The sequence below is a fragment of the Carya illinoinensis genome, chromosome 7 (assembly GCF_018687715.1).
Source record: "Carya illinoinensis cultivar Pawnee chromosome 7, C.illinoinensisPawnee_v1, whole genome shotgun sequence".
Lineage (NCBI taxonomy): Eukaryota > Viridiplantae > Streptophyta > Magnoliopsida > Fagales > Juglandaceae > Carya > Carya illinoinensis.
The window spans coordinates 1,894,155-1,916,496 of record NC_056758.1 but is presented as its reverse complement, the minus strand read 5'-3'; the positions used below and the strand labels follow the sequence as shown (position 1 = coordinate 1,916,496).

At 37.0% G+C, this 22,342-nt stretch overlaps 1 protein-coding gene across 1 annotated transcript; it reads left to right on the top strand.

Moving 5' to 3' along the window:
- The first annotated feature begins 20,361 nt into the window (after window positions 1-20,361).
- Window positions 20,362-21,986, top strand: LOC122314735 (transcription factor bHLH94-like). Its single transcript, XM_043130303.1, has 3 exons — window positions 20,362-21,028; window positions 21,192-21,590; window positions 21,774-21,986. The coding sequence occupies exons 1-3, from the start codon at window positions 20,552-20,554 to the stop codon at window positions 21,867-21,869; spliced, it is 972 nt and encodes a 323-aa protein (XP_042986237.1). The 5' UTR covers window positions 20,362-20,551; the 3' UTR covers window positions 21,870-21,986.
- The last annotated feature ends 356 nt before the right edge of the window (window positions 21,987-22,342 follow it).

The window sequence follows — 22,342 nt, the reverse complement described above, 5'->3', positions numbered from 1 at the left end:
AACAAAATATTGTTCTTAATATAATATAGAAAGCAAAATTCTGGATCAAGGCAAAGATAAATATCATAAATTTGCACCAAATCTTCTTCTATATGTCATGCATCAATTGTAACAAAGGAACTGGGCATGACCATAATGAAAGCTTTCTCTGTTACCACTGCAAACATCAAAGTGTTGCTGAACCACGGTACACATTTTTTTTACTTCAATAATTAACAATTCATTTCAAAATTATTCACATATTAATTTTACCAATACTAACAAAAAATAATACTTTTATTATTTACAGTTGTCGAGCATATGTTGAAGTTGATGACGGGACAGGAAAATTAGCAGCTGTTATGTTCGGTGAACTTGCAGAACAAGCATTGGGTCATTCAGCCATTGATTTCATGAATCATACTGGAGAGGTAACTTTATTCTTTTTCACAAAATTTTCAAATAAAATTATATATAAATTATTTTTACATTGACTAATTATCTAAACTCACTAACTATTTACTACACAGGAACATTTACCATTTATACAAAAAATGGCATCAGAAGCTTCAGAAAATCAATGGATGATTCAACTTGCTGTGGACCCAGAAATATTCAACCAACAAAAACACAAAAACTTCAATGTTATCTCCATCAGTCCTGTCCAATATGGACCTGAGCTTGAATGACACCTAAACAAAAAAAACAAATCCATAACTCATTTTGCTGTTTATATCTGTGTAATATTTTTGCTGACAATTTTTTGTAACTTAACTAAACAGTTAACAGTAAAACGAAGCAAACGTGCATCGCACGTTGGTCCTCAACTAGTATATATATATGGGAAAAGCTTGTATGTCCTTATGTTTGACCACCCTAATTGACTGTTGGTCAATTGTTTTTTTTTTTTGTTACATTAGTGATTAAGGAAGTGATTTTAAATATTGGTATATTTTTTTTTTATTTTTTAAATATTTAAATATATTAAAAAATTATGAAAAGAAAAAAGGAATTTTTTTTTTTTTTTGCCTGAGTGGCTCGAAACGTTAGACGGCACAGTAGCCCAATTCATATATATGGGAAAAGCTTGTACGCCCCCTCTATATATAAATGTGTGGCTGTCATGAGATCTATCAGATCTCGACAGTGTAATTTTTATTTTATTTATTTTATGTATTTTTTAATATTTTTAAATATTTAAAAGAAAAATTTGCAATATCATTAAAAAATACATTCTTAATGATTAAGTTAAAATAAAATAAAATAAAATAAAAAATTCACTGTCGAGATCTAATGTGTGGGTTTAGCATTTTGATATATAAATACCAATAGATGCGATCGACAAATTAATATATAATCCTACATATATAGAACATGACATTAATGTCAATAATACACACAATACCAAAAAAAGTTATAACAACTGCATGCATTTGGACGACAGATGGCCCGCTTGCACCCTTTGAATCCGTACGTCATAGCTTCGAAGGAAACCCTCCGACAGAACTCCCAACATAAAATCGCTGTTGTTCTTTCCATTAAGCCCATAACTGACCATAAATGGGCCACATAGACACGATTTGTCCACACTGCTACTATAATTCCGGCCCAATTTCAGATTCATACATTTATTACTCGTGTAATAACTGTCACTTGTGGTACATTCATGACTTGTCATAGAATTGACATTTATTTTTCACTGCGATTTCATCATATCATTAGTAAAATGCTAGGTGTATGATTATAACTGTCATGAATGCAAGGTTGTCACACCGGACCCTCCCCGCATATGGCCCCCACCTGCATAGGCCCGGTAGCAGCCCTACTAGGCAGGCCGGCTCGAGCTCGGGCTTGAGGATTGAGTTTATGAAGTTTCATTAGCCCATAACTGACCTCACATAAATGGATGGTCTGGTTCAGATTCTGGTCCCTACCTAATGTCCCAATAGATCTGCTTTCCCATTCTCTTGAAAAAGGCTCGGACAACATTGGGCCACAGAGACATGTACGATTTATCCACATTGCTACTATAATAGTGGCCCGATTAGCTTGAAAAATTTAAAAGGTGGTCCAATACAACCGACATCATGTATAACGTTTTTGTTCCTCATTTTTAACGTGGAGATCATCGAGGTTGTGTTTTTCCTAGCACTAAAAGCCCTAGGTCACATCGATCATTCATGACTCAAAAATAATGTTTTCAATTGCTACCACATACCAGAGACAGAAACACACTTGTTAATTATGCATATTTCCCACTTGGGTTTCATTAAAGTAGTGCATGAAAGATCTGGACTCCAAGAGGGCTGGCGCCATATATATATATGAAACACAGAGAGACATGGAGCTTTATCGATCATCAAACTGTAGACACAACGCCCACAATCAGCCTTTTAGTACTTTATATTATACTGATTACGACTGAAGTAAAGAAAATAATAATAAAGAAGAAAAGAAAAAACATGTTTTGATCATGAATGTCAACCTCAAATTGGGACCCAAATGCACGAAAGGCCGGATTGAAGAATGGGACATGCGTAAAAAAATGGCTCTAGAATCTAGCTAGGCATCGCTGCCTCTAGGGCTATATATGTTGTTTTGGAGTTTTGTTTAGGTTCAAAGCAACCATTATTACATTTATAATAATCATGAAGAATAATTGTAAAAAGTAATGAAGCTTATCCACGACTACTCCCCCTTCATCTACCTCCCTGATCTCTCCCTCCTTTCAACTTTTTCCCGTCCCCCCAAAGATCAAGCATTAATCCACCTCAAGGGATCAAGGCAAATTAAAAGGAAATTCCTGGATGAAATTAATTAGATGGGGGCCAGAGCACATAGGTCACCACGAGTTTGTTTAGAACAAGACAAGTTTAGCATCATGTCATTTCCAGTCATGTGTTTGTTTCCCCCACAACTGATTCTCTATTGGGCCGTATAGTGGCCATTTAATAAATATTGCATACCAGCTGCTAACTTCAAAAAGCTACCTAGCTTCTTCATTAATTAAACTCATGGAGTACAATATTTAAATTTAATTAATTCATTAAACTTTGATCAAATATATAATTTAAACACCATTATATATATAATATATGTTATATATAAAGGAGTTCATTTAATTACCATGCATGCACATATAATCTTTGCTTTGGATAGTGTATTGGCAATGTCAGTAATATGCATGGGTTCATGATCAGAAGTCTAGTTTCAAAGTTGTCAGCAAATATTACGTACATGTTTCAAAAACACATGATGTCTAGCTCAGTATAAAGTACCCTTGCATGTGTTACTTTCGTATAAACTTGAATATGATCCCCAAGAAAAAGAGACAAAAGAAAAAAAAGTCAGATAATTCAACTTGCTCAATCACATAACAATCATTTTTCTCTAAATTTGTCTGTATTCTTGATATTTTTTCCCCAATATGGAGCTATCTAATAATGTAAATATATCATGTATCAAGTAGATAGATCCAGGATCGACGTAAATCTTCAATTTGTCAGCATGCTAGATTCGCATTAACATATCATATAGCCGACGACCTAGCTACTCTAATTTATGTAGTAATACTGCAAGTTAATGAAACAAAATTATAGTCAGCCTTTCTTAATTACTAAGGCTGACTATAATTAATTAGGATTATGACCAGTAACTGATCGACCTGATCTGTTAATAGCCCATGTATTTTCCTGTTGTGAAAAACGATGACAATGAATTGAAAATAACACCGAATGAGAAAAAATGATCACACATGCAATCACACACGACACAAGATATACGTGGTTCGGCAAATTGCCTACGTCCACGGGAGCTGCAGAGGATTTTATTATTGAGGAATTACACTACAAGATGGGTCACAACACTGTTCATCCACAGTGTTTTCGTAGCTGCTCTGTTACAAACAAAAGAGGCAAAAATCATATATATAGTTCAAACGGCGGAATCCCTAAAACGCATGTTCGCTCGAGCGGCGTGTCGAGCGCGCGTTGAGCGAACTTCCCTTCCGCATCCCGCTCGAGCTCACTGTCGAGCTGACGTCGAGCGTTCGACTCTGCCTGATTTCGCTCGAGCGACCAATGCCTCCGCTCGAGCGAACTCCTCCTGCTCGAGCTCACTGTCGAGCTGACATTGAGCGTTCGACTCTGCCTGATTTCGCTCAAGCGGCCAATGACTCCGCTCGAGCGGTGTGGACCAGACTCCACAGTACTCAACAATTCTCCCACTTGGAGACTGGTACACTCGCTGTATCGCCGTCTTCCTCAAACATGATATCCTCCACCTCTGCAACTCACTGCTCCTGTCTTCATTCTAGAAGACCAACTGAAGTTGCGCACAACTTCAGTTTCTCAAGCGTAACACCCTTTGTCAACATATCAGCAGGGTTCTTGCTTCCACATATCTTCTCACCACCAAGTGTATAAACAAAGCCCGTGGTACTCTTTCTGCTGTCAATATCTCTAGCTAAATCAGCATCAACATAGCCCTGCACCTCCAAGCTCTCTCCAGAGAAACATAAACAGGTTTCTGAGGAACCCTTTAGGTACCTCAAAATCCACTTAACTGCTTCCCAATGTTGCTTTCCTGGGTTACTCATGTATCTACTCACAACTCCCACTGCATGGGCAATATCCGGTCTTGTGCAAACCATAGCATACATAAGTGAACCAATGGCTGAGGCATAAGGAACCTTACTCATGTAATCTCGTTCCTCCTCTGACTCTGGTGACTGATTCTTGCTGAGTCTGAAGTGACTTCCCAAGGGTATGCCAACTGGTTTGGCCTTGTCCATGTTGAACCTGCTGAGTACCTTTTTCACATACTCAGCCTGTGAGAGTCTCAACGTACCTCTGACTCTGTCTCTGACAATTCTCATGCCAAGGATTTGCTTTGCAGCTCCCAAATCCTTCATGGCAAAGTGCTCTGACATTTGCTTCTTCAGATTATTGATCTCATCAATACTAGCCCCTGCAATAAGCATGTCATCCACATACAATAGCAAAATAATGTAAGAATTGTCAAAATGCCTGACATAGCAACAGTGATCTGCCTGACATCTAATATACCCTGCACTGTGCATAAAGTTGTCAAATTTCTTGTACCACTGTCTAGGAGCTTGCTTCAGGCCATACAAGCTCTTCTTCAGTCTGCAAACTGAACCTTCCTTTCCCTGTACCACAAACCCCTCAGGCTGGTGCATGTAGATGTCTTCTTCAAGGTCTCCATGAAGAAAAGCTGTCTTCACATCTAACTGCTCAAGAAATAGATCTTCAGGGGCAACCATAGCCAGTACCATCCTGATAGTTGTGATCTTTACCACAGGAGAAAAGATCTCAGAGTAGTCAATACCCTGCTTTTGCTGAAAGCCTTTTACAATAAGTCTAGCCTTGTACCTCTTACTGCCGTCATGCTCAATTTTCACCCGGTACACCCACTTGTTGTGTAATGCCTTCTTCCCTGATGGAAGTTCTATCAACTCCCATGTCTGATTCCCTAGCAAGGAATCCATCTCGTCTTTCATGGCCAGCTCCCACTTGCTAGAATTCTCATCTTGCAAGGTTTCTTCATAACTCTGCGGTTCTCCACCATCTGTCAACAGAATGTAATTCAAAGTAGGTGAGAAACGCTGTGGGGGACGTATAGTCCTAACTGACCTGCGAACTGCAACTGTAGGAGTAGACGGTTCTGAAACTGCCTGCGGAATAATAGGAATGGGTGTATTGGACCCACTCTCCCCGTCACTCTCATCTCTACACTGCACTGTGACCTCTGGTAGGTCATCCAATCCTACAAACTCGGACTCCTAAGGAGCTACTGCAGGAACTGTACTCGACTTATCCTTGTACATCATTTTCTCATTGAAAATCACATTCCTGCTTCTTATGATTTTCCGACCCTGATCATCCCAGAAACGATAGCCAAATGCCTCGTCTCCATAGCCAATGAAATAGCATTTCTTTGACTTAGCCTCAAGCTTACTGCGAGCATCAGAATCAACAAGCACATAAGAAAGACAACCAAAGGTTTTAAGGTGAGAAAACTTAACCTCTTTCCCGCTCCAAACCTCCTCAGGCAATCCACAATCCAGTGGAACTGATGGCCCTCTGTTTATCAAATAAACGGCAGTGCTGACTGCATCTGCCCAGAAAGTGGGTGGTAGTCCAGCGTGCAACCTCATGCTTCTAGCACGCTCATTAATGGTCCTGTTCATACGCTCAGCAACTCCATTTTGCTGTGGTGTCCCAGGAATGGTCTTCTCCATTCTGATACCCAGAGCTGCACAGTACTCCTTGAACCCGCCATCAACATACTCACCACCATTGTCAGACCTCAAACACTTCAGTTTCAAGCCTGTCTCTGTCTCAACCATGGCTTTCCAAATTTTGAAAACATTAAATACTTCAGATTAATGTTTCAAAAAATAAATCCATACCTTTCTACTATGGTCATCAATGAACGTAACATAGTAGCGAGAACCTCCAAGAGATGCAATTGGAGAAGGACCCCACACATCTGTGTGCACAAGATCAAGTCTTCCTGTCTTTGGCGTCCTGCCACTTTTCAAGAAGCTGACCTTCTTTTGCTTCCCCATAACGTAACTCTCACACATACCGAGATCAACTGTCTTCAGTTCTGGTAGCTTGCCTCTAGACAGAAGTTCCGTCATGCCCTTCTGACTCATATGGCCAAGCCTACAATGCCACAAATCTGCTGTGCTCTCTGCAACGGTAGTAGCAATAGTGTCAATTAAACCAGTAGTCATATAAAGTGTACCAGTTTTCTTACCCCGAGCTAGTACCAATGCCCCTTTTGTGACCTTCCAGGTGCTATCTGAGAACACCACTGAATGACCACACTCATCAAGCTGCCCAACAGAAATGAGGTTCTTCTTCAACTCAGGAATGTGTCTGACCTTTTGCAAGGTCCATTTGTTCTTGCCAGGGAGTGCAATGTCAATGTCTCCCATCCCCACTACGTTCAGAGCCTCACCATCAGCCAAATATACCTTCCCAAAATCACCTGCAACATAATTCCTCATTAGTTCCCGGTGGGAAGATGTATGGAAGGAAGCCCCTGAATCCAGTATCCAGTCATCAACTGGACTATGAACTGCAAGCAATAGTGCATCCTGTACTTCTTCAGTTACTACATTAGCACTATCATTCTCCGTCTTCTTGGGGTTTTTGCAGTTTTTCTTTATGTGGCCAGCTTTGCCACAATTCCAGCAAGTTGCCTGCTGACCAGGCCTCGACTTGCTCTTGCCCCTATACTTTGATTTTGATCTTCCTCTGTTTGAATTCCTGTCATGTGATCTCCCTCGAGAGTCAACATTTAGGGTTGAACTCAAACCCGAGGTCTCGCCTGAATCTTTCCTGCGCACCTCCTCAGCCAAAATCAAATCACGAATATCATCATATTTCAGTTTATTTTTTCCAGCAGAATTACTAACAGCCATTCTCATGGCTTCCCAGCTATTTGGCAATGAAGCCAATAGTATCAGTGCACGTATCTCATCATCAAATTCAATTTCAACAGACGACAATTGATTTGTGATAGTATTAAAATCATTCAGATGTTGTGCAACAGACGTACTATCTGCCATTTTCAAATTGAATAACTTTTTCATCAGATGTACTTTGTTATTCGCTGATGGCTTTTCATACATACCTGACAAAGCCGCCATGAGATCCGCCGTCGTCTTCTCCTTGATGACGTTGTGTGCAACGGATCTCGACAGGGTTAATCGAATAACCCCCAGAACCTGTCGATCCAACAGATTCCAACTAGCATCATCCATCTTTTCCGGTTGCTGCCCCAATAGTGGAAGATGGAGTTTCTTCCCATAGAGGTAGTCCTCTATCTGCATCCTCCAGTATCCAAAATCCGTGCCATCAAACTTATCGATCCCCGATACTTTCAATTCATCTCCAGCCATCGTTTCTCCTCAGACCCGAACCTTGGCTCTTGATACCAATTGTTGTGAAAAACGATGACAATGAATTGAAAATAACACCGAATGAGAAAAAACGATCACACACGCAATCACACACGACACAAGATATACGTGGTTCGGCAAATTGCCTACGTCCACGGGAGCTGCAGAGGATTTTATTATTGAGGAATCACACTACAAGATGGGTCACAACACTGTTCATCCACAGTGTTTTCGTAGCTGCTCTGTTACAGACAAAAGAGGCAAAAATCATATATATAGTTCAAACAGCGGAATCCCTAAAACGCATGTTCGCTCGAGCGGCGTGTCGAGCGCGCGTCGAGCGAACTTCCCTTCCGCATCCCGCTCGAGCTCACTGTCGAGCTGACGTCGAGCGTTCGACTCTGCCTGATTTCGCTCGAGCGGCCAATGCCTCCGCTCGAGCGAACTCCTCCTGCTCGAGCTCACTGTCGAGCTGACATTGAGCGTTCGACTCTGCCTGATTTCGCTCGAGCGGCCAATGACTCCGCTCGAGCGGTGTGGACCAGACTCCACAGTACTCAACATTTTCCCACATTTTCTTGCTTGGTTCCAAAGCTCAGGAAGTACACGATACCTCATCAATAACTCACAAATGAATAAGAAAAATAAAAAAGAAAAGCGAAAAATGGGCCAAGAGGAATTATAATATTATGATTGATTTGTATTAATTCTGATCTGCTACGTACATTGCCTGATCAAATGTATATATCATGATGTCAGTGTCGGCCATCACCATCAAGAAAAGAGGGAGGCCAAAATGCATCGTGTATGTTTTTTCTTTCTTTCGTGGGTTCCAACTTCCAAACCGAAACCGCTGTGTAGTAGTGGGAAGTGGTTTTTTTGTTGCAGCCGCTGTTTCTGATCTAACGAGTGCACTGCATGAGAGGGAATTTTAGGGGTGAAAGCAACATGTGACGTTTCATCATGAGCTGCCACAAACATCTACGGTGGAGATTGTCTTTCCCGCCGAGGTTCTCTTCCAAATGCATGAAGACAAACGACCATTTTCTTTATGTCAAATCGAACAGGGTCCATTCGATTATATGTTTTCTACGAGGGCCACTCGATATCTTTTGCATGCATATGTTAGGGTTTTGGGATTTTGATTGGGTCACAGGTAGGAAAAGCGTTCTGTCTGAAGTTATGGAGTGACACGTACGCACGTGGCTGCATATCGGGATACAGTTCTTTTCTACTCATATATGCAGTAATATATATCTAGAATCATATGTACAATCAGCTGTTCTTTCTTCTGCAGATCATGAATTGTTGACATCATCGATCAGTACTTTTACATTGTCTGCATCATCTATCTGTTTCTTAGATGCAGATTCTTACGTTTGCGGATCGATGAGTTCGACCAACCTAAGAAGTTGTTGATTTTGGGTTTTTATCCTTAGATTGTGATAAATATGTGTTTTCGTTTTAATCAAGCTAGCTATCATGTGCATGTTTTAGACAATATTGTGACACGGATATTGGCCGTCCATCATGAATATCTGCCACATAACGCGTGAAATGTAGAGAGAGCGAGCCGAAGTCCATTTTGATTCCTGTGTACACCAATTCTTCGTTAGTTTTGCTGCATTTGTTGACTGCATCAAAAACTGCCTGCTGTTCGTGACAATGCCAAAATAAAAAATAAAATAAAAATAAAAAGAGAGAGAAGAAAAATAATTTTTTTTTTTAAATGACTACAAGAAAAAGAAATTAATCATTTGTGACAGACTATATAATACGAGAATGATTATTTACTATTAAAACATATTCATTTTAACAGAAAATATAATCATTTTTATAAGAAATAACTCATCACAACTGAACAATTTTCTTGTAGTGCATGTTTTTAAAATTTGATGTTGTCCAAGTGATAATTCCATTCAAATTAAAATAGGTATTTTCATAAAGATACGTACACCTGTACGTAGTTTCTAAAGAAATATATCTATACTTATAAGTATTTGCATTATTTGATTAACGGATGGAAATAAAGAAGAAGTTTAGAGCTGCCCAATATTCTATCCTTGTAATTGAATTCCTTTCATCATTTGTATTTGTCTTTGTGGGACACATTGATCTGGCCTACCAACCAGGGTTTTGTCTTGTGGCCACAAGTACTAGTACTCGTAGTGAAATGAACCAGATAGATAGATATATATAATAAGAAGGTCATGAGTACAGTACTACTCCTGAATAGTAGTACTCTGGCCTAGTCATATGCATGCATATTGACAATCCATAGATAATTATGCCTTAGAAAAGGGAAAAAGGTTTCTCATCGATCACTTTGAGATACCAAAGCCTTGATAAGAAGAATTTGATTGGATGTGCGCATAAACTTTTTGCTGTTAAAATCATAATAATTGATCAAAGGTAAGAAATCAAGTTGGGTAGGTAGGTAAGATTGTGGGCGGTCGAGATAGATTTGATTGAGCTTTTAAATGAAAACGATTTTGCCCGCTTGTTCGGATAAACCTTGAAAAAAAGTATTTGCCTTTACCAAATGATCATTTTTTTCCTTAGACCCATATATATATATATATATATATATATATATATATTTAGCTACCATCGTATGCAGCACGGTTCATATATTAAATATGGAAGAAGTACTATCTTATATATATTTTCTGGAAACTGTAGGCTATGATCGAAACTCTCTCTCTCTCTCTCTCTCTCTCTATCAAGTTTACAGTTGGATGAAGGGAATAAAGTATCGAATATGCATGGGAGACCCCACAAGCATTGATGTCTATTTTCACATGATAATCAAAAGATTAAAGCAATTCTCTCTCTCCCTCTCTCTCCTTTTGTGGTTCCACATGAAGTAAAGATAAAGCAATGAGTTTCCCTCTGTGTATGTCTTTCTCTCTAGCTAGCACCTATAGCTAGATAGGTGGATGGAGATTAAAGACATCAGATCAGTAATGCATGGTCATGTAATCATTATCATTTTTTCAGAGTTATGCGTTCAACAGTCTTCAGGTGTAACATGTTCCTTGGAAGCAAATTAAGAAATACATTGAACATATGAGAGAGAGAGAAGAGAGAGAGAGAGAGAGAGATTTTATACAGCAGCGGCCTCTTGTTCATTTACTCGAACCGTGTGGAAAATGGAGTACTCTCTCTATGACTATATCTTCTTGGCAGTGATCACTTTCATGATTTTCTTGCCTCCTCGCAGCCGCCTCACTGTCTTAGGCTGTGAAAAAGCTATGGCCAGCGGGGTGATGGAATTATCATGCTTTTGGAAAATGAACAACTTTCGGGTTGAAATTAAACTGACATCGGAATCAATCAAAAAACTTGCAAAAAGTGAGCATTAATAAATTATTTGGTCATACGAACGTACCTGCAGGTTTTGTTTTGCTGCCATGTGACAACAAATGCATGAACTAAAATTCCAGGTGTCGGGCAGAAGCATTAATTAATGTATGAAAACAGTAATGCATCATAGCTTGGGGAGACAGCAGAGTTAGCTGAGTTTTGGATACTGAAGTTACGTTAAAGATAGTTTTAAATGAAAATTAGAAGTTAAATAAAATATTATTAAAATATTATTATTATTTTAAATTTTAAAAAAATTAAAAATGATTTATTATATATATTTTGTATAAGAATTTAAAAAATTTTATAATAATAAGATGAGATAACTTAGAACTATTTTTTTATCTAAATCTAACCTAATATATCAAAATCCTTTACTTGCGTCAAACCTAGCCTAGCCTATTAAATCATCTTTATATTTAAACCTAATCTATTAAATTATGATAAAAGATATTTGTAATTATAAATTGTGTAATTATCTGTATAATTACTTTGTAAAAAGTGAATAGAATATGAGACTTACATAAAAAAATAATAATAATAATTAATTTTTTAATATTGGACTATATTATTTTTTAAAACAATTGTGTGACGTTTACACATTTCACAGTTATACGTAGAATTATTCTTAAATTATTTTTTAATTATATATATCAAAACACTTTATTTGCGTTTCTTTTTTTTTTTGGGGGGGGGGGGTCCAATATTCGAGATTTTGTGTATTAATTAGAAAAAGATTCATAATGCAAGGCCTACTGTTCTAGTACTACCATCACCAAATTGAAAGGTAACGAAATTTTAGTGGATATCCCACTTAATTAACAAGATATCATAGAATATAAAATTCCTGTACTAGTGGAACCATAACATGTTCTCTCTCTCTATATATATATTAGTACTGTTAGGGTGCTGCTTAGTAGTGACTGCTGGGTGTGCCTCCCGGGTAAAATTTACTTTTTTAATTTTTTTGTTTCATGTTTTTTTAACATCTTTAAACATTTAAAAAAAATATAAAATAGTATTAATACATTAATATATAGTCACTTTCTTAATCAGTAAGTAAAAAAAACTAAATGCATGAGCGATCAAAATGAGAGGGCAAAATGAATGGGTAAAGTAGCATTATTCACATATATATAAATATATATAGACCTAATTAAGGCACATGCAAGTCGCAAAGATACATATATATTAAGGTGTAGTTCCGGATAGTGAGATGAGATAAGATAGTTTTAGATGAAAGTTAAAAGTTGGATAAAAGATTATTAGAATATTATTTTTTAATATTATTATTATTATTTTAGAATTTGAAAAAGTTGAATTGTTTGTTATATTTTGTGTGAAAATTTGAAAAAATTATAATGATGAGATGAAATGAGATGAGATGAGATGAAACCATTTTTGTATCCAAACTCCTAAGAATCACAGTAACATATATATATATTTATATCATGTACAAACATGCAGTAACCATTTTGGTAGTAGTATACTAGTACTGTACACGTACATGAACCCTAATGTGTTTCTATATATAATATAGTGATCAGTAGCTACCACTCAAGTACTCATGATAAATTGTGTGCTTCGTCAATTAAAAATTAATTAGCTAGGGTGAACCTGCACTAGCAGGCTCATACGATATATATATATATATATATATATATATATATATATTTATATATAAAAGCTATAGCTATTGTATGAATAATGGATCGATGGAAAATCAATGATCGGGTGATCAATTAATACAGATGCATGACCTAATAAATAATATTGATTATACTTATTTAATTATTAGTATATTAATTTTTGTGACGTAAGTTATTGCATAAAACATATGTAATAATTAATTAGGTCCATAAAATAGACTGGCCATGAGATGATGATGAGATCAGGGGTTAATTTAGTATGGCTTCTGGCCTTCGATCTTCCGTCGGCAACAACAAAATCTAAATCCTTGAAATCTGTTTGTTTCCATGCAGAGCTTGACCTGATACTGACAAAGTTTCGGGTATTTCTAGCTAGCAGTATCTGAGAATTTATAATGGAACCAAAAAATCATCGATCCATTCTTCAAACCTGTTCACAGAAATGGTACCTAATGCTTTAAATGTGTCCCCACCGACTCCCTAGGGTCCAGGGCATCCATATTGATCCATGCTTGCATGCATTCATGCATATGAGCTGCAAATCTATATATATTATTACTTCAGAAAAAACCCCAGAAGACAGGAATTTAGAATATTCTACAACAGCGTCCCAAAATTAAACGAAAAGATCGATCACCTAGCATGCATATATAAGAAAATGAAGGAACATATTTACGCGTAATTCTTCTATGTTTGGCTGACTTTATTTGGCACTCATTAAAGAAAAAAGTACCCCAGTACGTTATCAAGGGAACATACCACCGGATTTTGCGATATAAACGCTAAAAAATAGCAATAAAATGCTTATACAATGTCTCTCGATCTCTCTCTCTCTATATATAAAGACAGTCCTTATAAACTCTCATGACGATAGCCAGCTATATATATCTGGAACTAGCTTAAGGTGTTAGTACTATATATACATGATATATACATACAAGAAGAGTACTGGTACTACTACTACTACTACTTCTACTGCAGAACATATTAATTGCCAATAACGGAAAGACAAACACATTTCGAACAGCGAGCTAGCTAGCATGCATCTACATATAATGGTTGACTTGGTTATTAGAAACATCTAACTAGCGAATGAAATTGAAATGTGAACTCAAAATTACTAGTAATTAGTTGACATATTCATCAGCGCTGACAAATGGAGCCCTTAAGGGACCTAACACAGCCTCCCCTACATGCACACAGTTGGTATTAAGTAGTCCATGGATGCGACGTACGTAATTAATTAAAGCAGATCAATTAACCGGCCTAATGACTAATATATTCATCCTAGCCCTAACTACGATATCGACAACTTGATCGGATGATATTCTAGCTATTCATAATTATCAGGATCGATTTTAAATATTACGTCGTACCTACTCAAACGTCCTCCATGATCATTGGATGCGTTTCTTAATAAATTAGATTATTTTTCATCGACGTAGTACACGCTAGCTAGCTTGTTTTTACCTGCTTAACAAGTTGATGCATGTTAATTTTCTAGTGTCAACAATTGTTGACAGCAGCGCGGAGTAGTAGTAATATGTGTGCGCGCAATATGCATGCAGGTCGTAGTATTTCAATCCATATATGTTGTGTATATATATATATATATATATATTAATAAATCGCGTGATTAGAGGCCAATCAAAGAAAAGCAATAATAAAACGCGTAAATACATATATACATGCATGATAGGTACTGAAACTCGTCGCTAGAAACCAGAAATTAATAATTTATACCTAAGCTGCTGCTTCCACAATGTATCGCCATTTTTATGCGTAAAAAGTTGGGTTTGCATCGCCGATCGATCGAGCAATTATAACAACCATGTGATTCACCGATACAAACAAAGCTTGGGCCAAATGAGAATAATATTTAATACCTAAAACTAGCCAACAAGTTCTTCAAGCCCTATTATTTACAGTATCATATGCTGATCGGTTCGGTCGATAACTTTTTGTCCACAAGCTAGGAGAGGGGGGTTATCTGTACACGTGTTTACTTAAGGTCATATATATATATATATATTAGTTAGAGAGAGAGAGAGAGTGGGCGTTTTTTTGTTTGATTGGCCACAATTTGCATCGGGGTGCATGAATCTACCCGCATACTGAATTGCGGACAAATAGAAAAGAAGGCACATCAATGCAACATGCAGTAGTTTTAAATTTTTTGCAAGACTTGTTTCCAAACGACAAATGGATATATTTAAATTGTCGATCCATGTTTTGTTTTTATGTGAAAACAGCCAAATGTATGACACAATTCTGTTCAAAGTTTGTTGTTGTTCATGAATATATAGCATCCATGTAAATCTACACAAGATGATCAGGACCACATCCTAATTGTACTTAATTAGACGGCCAACTAGTAGCACGACATATCGTTCGTATATATGCAACTAGCTAGAGTCCTTATACTAGAAAGTATATTGACATGATCGATTAATTATTTAATTAAACTAAAATCTGCATCCTGCATCCCGATGCATTCTAATTAGCGTACTTTTCCTTAAAAAGGTCTAGATCGATCGAGAACACATTGAATTGAAGTACTTGGACATATATAAGATCGACATCATGTTATGATTCAGATCAAGTTATAGTACTGTATGTTGTCTGGTTTCATGAAGACTCTTAAACTATGACATTATCGATACATTCAAATGAGTGCCAGTTGGGTCTAATCTTTCTTTAATAGTTTTAGATTGGTTGGTGAAGATGGATGGCCATTTTTTTACTCAAAAAGTATTAATTAGGTGCATATTTCTTGGTACAAGTTATTTTATTCCACCAACTTCCAAAGTAATCCTTCGGAGTAGCTAGGACTCGGGAGTCTTCCATCCTTTAAGGTAAAGAACGACATAATTACGAAATAATCGTCTATATGACGTTTGCATGATCACTTCAAATTTTTTATTACTAAATCGGTTTTTAGAATGAAGACCAACTTGAGCCTAGCTACTAGCTATGTGGTCGGTGTTACATAGGGTTGAATGCAGTAGGATTTTCTGTATGTTTTGTGGTGCTAAATTTCTACGTTGACTAAAACTTGTATAAACCAAGAACCTCGGAGCTGGTTGCAGTTAATTAATTAATACTACCTATTACGATTGTGCTTTGGTCATGTTCATTAATGGAATCAAATAATACATGCATGTCGACACGTGAACTGAGGGGAGGTCGTCGTGGTGAAGACGATGGAGGCACACTCACACATGCATGCATGTGATGCAGTATGATTGCTTTAAGGAGCTAGCTAGTTACAGTAATCTTCTTATAGGAAAGTATTGAACAATGAGTTTGTAAAAAGATATAGAGCCGTACAGTTTTATGTATGCAAGTGGCCCGGAGCAGTAGCTAGAAGGTAATCGACGTAGCTTAATTTGGCTGTTTGTTTTGGATCACATGGATTCCTTCTGTGCACTTCCGACATCCAACGCTATGTACAATAAAACTTTGTGCGTCTCTCTCTCTTGTAAAGTTCTTGGGCTTTTCTCTTTCTTTCTCTAAACTTTATTTCTTTGTAAGAATCTCTGCAATGTTTATCAGCTTTCTCTCTCTCTGATCTCTCTGTGCTCGTATGTACGTCCGACCGTATTATTACCAAATGACGAAGCGCTACCTCTTCTCATGATCTGAAGGATTTTAAAAGTTGCTTGGCACCCTCCTTAAAACCTGTGGTCTATATTGGTCTTTGATTTTCATACTCAATGAAGATTACATGAGAAGAACGCCCGGAGATCTCCCAAAGTTGAACTCAGATCGGAAAAGCTGAGGCACTGGGAAAAAAGAAAAAAAGAAAAGAAAAGAAGAAGACAGAAATATAAGAATGGGTAGCTAGAGAAAAAGGAAAAAGAGACCAGAAAAAGCATAGCTCCATGATTTGTATATATGGGATTTGAATTTACACGTACAACTCTCAAATTGGATTTTATAATAAAATCCACCCACAAAGTATAAGTACTACTATTACATTATAGAAAGAAAAATTAAAGTAAATATTCAGTAGAAAAAATAAAAATTTGAAATTAAAAATATAATAATAATAATAAACTCGGACCCACATTAATCTTGATCTGGTGATCGATCTCTTTTAAGATCAATTTTGAAAAAGACACTATATATAGCCAAATAACCAATTCAACACATCATCTAATTAATTATAAGTAAGGAAATGTGAAAAAAACATTGTCTTCTTAATGAAGCCACACTTCAGCAAGTACTTCATAATATTGTGGTCTTGTAACTCTTCGCACTTAATTTGTTAGGCTGAGTTGATCATAGTTTGATCTATCTGGCAAGCTTGAGCCCATCACCATCTGCTGATCTGGAACCTTCTTCACGTGGAATCAATTGGTGCACCACGTTCAATTCCTAATTTCTTCTATACTTGATCCTCTAGGAATCGAGATACGACAACAAATTAACGCCTTTCACATCATGTGTTGGGTTTGTGGATAGTTTGTTCTTATGCATGGTGATCCAATATATTTGATGACCTGACCGACAACGATTTGTTATGGTTTTTTAGAGAAATTTCAATGAGACTTGGATAATGGAGTGCAAGCTTCGACCGATAGGTCCAAGCTGAAGTGGATGCCAGATAGATAGTTCACTTAAGAAATACCAAACAAACGGTTTTTTTACTCTGTTTGTGCTTAAGAAATGCTAGACAGAAAGTACACTTAACAAGTCGTTTAGGCAAAACTTAAGCAGAGAATTCGCTTGACACTAACTCGAGTAAATATCAAACAGAGTGGTCTCTCGAGCAAATAAAGCGATAATTGTGAAATTAGAATTTTCGCTATACAACCCTATATATATGATTATTATGAACAATATGGTCGTTGGGATTAGTGTATTTCACATCAAAATATATTTTGTCATTTCTCAAGATAATAAAATCTTCTACAGTTCCTTTGACGTATACATGTTGTGGAACCACGTAAATCTTTAATTATGTTGTGTGATTTTTTCTTACTTAGTTTTACTTTTCTATCATCGTTTACCACAACATCATGGGTATAGGAACAATTCATTTTTGTCGAGTTCTTAACACCATATTCTTTCCCAACTAATCAAGCTGATATGGATATATATTTCGTCACCTATTGTTGGAATATACAAAGCCAAACAAAGGGATTCATCAATAACTAATCAAAAATTCTATATGCAGTCACTTTTGTGTATTTTTCGTACACTCTACTGGTGTGATTGGTTATGTATTAAAAAAAATTAATGCAGTCGATCACATTAGTATAATGTATAAGGAATACGCAAAAATGACTGTATATAACATTACTCATAACTAATTGATGGTTAAGTTAGTTAAAGAATTCAAATGTACATTACTGGGCCAAGTGGCAGTTATTGTATAGTCTTTATATGTATAAATACAATGATTGTATAGCCTATTAAGATAAAAAAAATTTTCTGATCATAATGAGAATTACTCAGTTTTCTCTTCCAAATTCTTTGTTTCCAATTTGTAGTTTTTAACAATTTTACATGGTATCATTGTGTATAAAGATTCCACATTAGGGAAATGCTAGGCCGATCAATCACTTGCACGCATCCATATATACAATCTAGTACATCACACTATGAATTGTAAAAATTATATTTTATTCCTGCACGTATGAATTTACATGGCCGTTAGTCTTCACTTGGGAGTCTTGTTAACTACCTCTTACGACATATATCACATTCTCACAACTGCCTATTTTCCAAAATTTCTTTCGAGGCCAACCTGCTTTCTTCTAATAACAAGGGCATGCAGCCTTGTTCGGCCATCTCCATCCAGAAGATCGATCCCCATATGTCGTTGTGCCTATAACAATATTATGCATATATATTGTTCTTGATCAATGCGAGTTTCTTTCTAATTCATGATCTCATCTTTAATCCAAATATTCTAAATTTCTCATATAATTAGTAGGTTCTGGACAATTTGTCAATTGGAGACCAGGCTGATCTCCACATCTAAAATTAACAACGAATGCTGGGGTTCAAAACTTCATTCGCGTATGTATAGGTAATTGTGCGGGTAGGCCAATCGAATTATTTGGATGGATGCCTAGCTTGTTTATTTTAATCTCCTCTTGATCATCATGTAAATATGGTTCTGTTCATCACTTGTTAAGTGTCAATTAACAAGTACTAAAGCTTGTTGTTTGTAAGAAACTATTTAGATCAGTTAGTGGAGACGAAGAATGCCTAGCTTATAAATTGCAAGGATTGTCGCAAACTGCATATATAGGTATTGTGCCATGCATGCACCAACTATCCCTACTTAGTCAGCTAAGACAGATCATTCTAGGCAATTAATTGAAAGCTTTCTTGATCTATACAATCGTTGATATATGGATCTTGCACCTTGCTTAATTAGTACTTGTGTTAAAGAATTGGAACGGAGATTGAATTCTACTTGTTAACGTCGTGTTTCGTATACATTTAGGCCAACTCCAGAGACTTGAGTCTTCAGTCTTGGGCCTACACACACAAAGAAAACACAAAAAATCAAGGGCCTTGGTAGAGGCAGTGGAGTCTCCGATGCCTAAGTCAATATAATCTTAAAATTTTGTACGAGTGAGTAGAGAGTTTAGATAAAATTCTTAGTACATGGGGATTGGCTTTTATACTAGGTTTCTATAGATCAATTGCCCATACCTTGTGTCAAGGGTATGTGTCCCCTCAACAATTCTTTTAGTCAAATTCCTTTAATGTGGTGTGGCTTTTAGGATGGCACAATTAATATGGCGTGGCTCTCTGTCCCTTATATTCTACGAGTGCACGCCGTCAGGTTTCTTCTCCTTTACCTGTTAGAAAATCAAGAGCTCCCCGCATTTCCCGTCCAACTGCTTGCATAGTGCTACATGAGGCTATGCGTTGTAAGGGAATGTCAAGATGATGTGTCATATCCTTGTTTTTTGAGAGTCTTTCCGTGTGATTATAGCCATAAGCCGGCCTCTGATGGGTCAAGGGGTCACCCAATTAAGCTGGGCCTCCTTGTTTTCTGAGCTTTTGGTGTGAGGGGAAAAATCCCCTTACACCACCAATTCTTGCAACATTCTTATAATGTTGATTTTCTTTTTGCCATAATTCATAATCTGGCAACTAAGCGTGTAAAAATGTAATTGGCTTCGAATGAAAGTCAATAGATCATACGATGTACAACGTACACATGCATGGAATACATACACATATTATATACGTTGAATAAGAGTTTTTTTTTTTTTGTTTATTTGAAAATGCTTTTGATTAACAAAAAAACATGGTAATTATCTGCATATTCACTGGATCATGATGTGACAGATGTCTCAAAAATGGCGAATAAGTGACCCTACTACTTACTCATATAAGCATAAGGTCTTCAAAACAAAATCATAGCTCCGATTATGTTTCTCTCTTTGAATGAGTTCAATTTTTTTTCACGTGCAATACATGCTGTAGATTTTGTTTCTTGTAGGCCTTTAAAAGCTCCAACCCTTCATCCAAAGAGGACCCCAAAAGGCAAAGTGGTCTCTTTTTGGGTCTCTATGCTACTGATCTTCCATATGTTTCTTTCAACTTAGAGAGAGAGAGAGAGAGAGAGAGAGAGAGATCAGAGGAGAGAATGGCACTTGAAGCTGTGGTTTATCCACAAGACCCATTTGCTTACAGTGGCTACAACTTGTTAACAGGAGGCAATTGGAGCTATGATCACTTGGGCCCAGAAAGAGAAGATGAACAAGCTGGCGGTACCTTCGATTTTCTCGAGAACCAAACGGAAAACTGCCTATATGGAGATTACGGCCATTCCTCAACTTCTTCAATGCTACCACATCTGAATGAACTGCACAGCTACAATCCATCCTTAGAGGCCACCAATGCTACTGCGTTAACTGCTGACGAATCCCAACAATTAGTTGATACATCAACAACCACCATGCCCAGTCGTCCGAAGAGACGTCGTGCAAAGAGTAGAAAGAACAAAGAAGAAATCGAGAACCAAAGAATGACTCACATTGCTGTAGAGCGGAATCGAAGAAAGCAAATGAATGAATATCTCTCCGTGCTTCGTTCTTTGATGCCAGACTCCTACGTCCAAAGGGTATCTTTCTCCCCCTCCGATTTCCAGCAAAACTACCAAAAAGAAAAAAGAAAAAAGAAAAAAGAAGAAAGAAAAAAGAAAAAGACCCGGTCTGCAAGTTTATCTTCTTCTTTCTTGCTGAATTGTTTATTTCCAAATATATTTTCTTTGTTGCTTTGTTCAGGGTGACCAAGCATCTATTATAGGGGGTGCCATTAATTTTGTTAAGGAGCTTGAACAACGTCTGCAGTTGCTTGGTGCTCATAACGAAATGGAGGAAAACTCCGATGCTTGTGTATCTTTGCCTTTCTCTGAGTTCTTCACCTTTCCGCAGTATTCAACAAGTTCGAATTACTGTGATAATTCTGTGGCCATGACTGAACAAGTGGGGGAGACACGATTAGCCATTGCTGACATAGAAGTAACCATGGTAGAGAGCCATGCAAACCTCAAAATAAGATCAAAAAGACGGCCGAAGCAGCTTCTTAAGGTTGTCTCTGGGTTGCATACTTTGCGCCTCACAGTGCTTCACCTCAATGTCACAACTGTAGATGAAATTGTGCTGTATTCTCTCAGTGTCAAGGTTAGTCGACAAATTAAATTGTTGTCACAGAAAACAAACACTCACCGGGGCAAAAAAACTCGATATGGATTGTGAAAAAGATGGGAGATTTACTGTGGTTTATCCACAAATTTTGCATTTATTAGGTAGTTGTCTTGATCAGCTATATATAAGTGGGGTTTAATTATGGAGATTTTGATGCAGGTAGAAGATGATTGCAAGCTGAGTTCAGTGGATGAGATCGCCACAGCAGTGCATCAGATGCTAGATAGGATTCAAGAAGAGGCAATGCTGAATTAAAAACCTTGTTTTAATTTGCTCTATTTCATCACCACGATCGAGATCAGACCACCTTGTGGAAATTCACTCTGTTTTTAGGCAGTATCAAAATTATTGAAGTTAATGTTACTCCCATAATTTCACTGTGCTTGGTCGAGGTTTCTTTCTGATCTTGTCTTCATTTTATTTTTCCTCTTCTTCATGATTCTCTGCAGTCTAGTGATCTTGCGCCTCTTTCTTTCTTTGTTATTAATTTTTTTCTTTTTATTTTTTTTTAGTTTAGTTTAGCTTCAATTTTATTTTATTTTTTTAATTTTGGTTGTTTCCAAAAGAAGATTCTGTATCATGAACAACATAACGCTTGGGTCAATTCAACCCATTTCTGTTACCTTTTCTGGATGAATATATAATTATAAATGGATCAGATGCATGCGTACGCGGTACGTTAGTTTTATCAGTAACATATATATAATGTAATAGACCATAACGCTTGG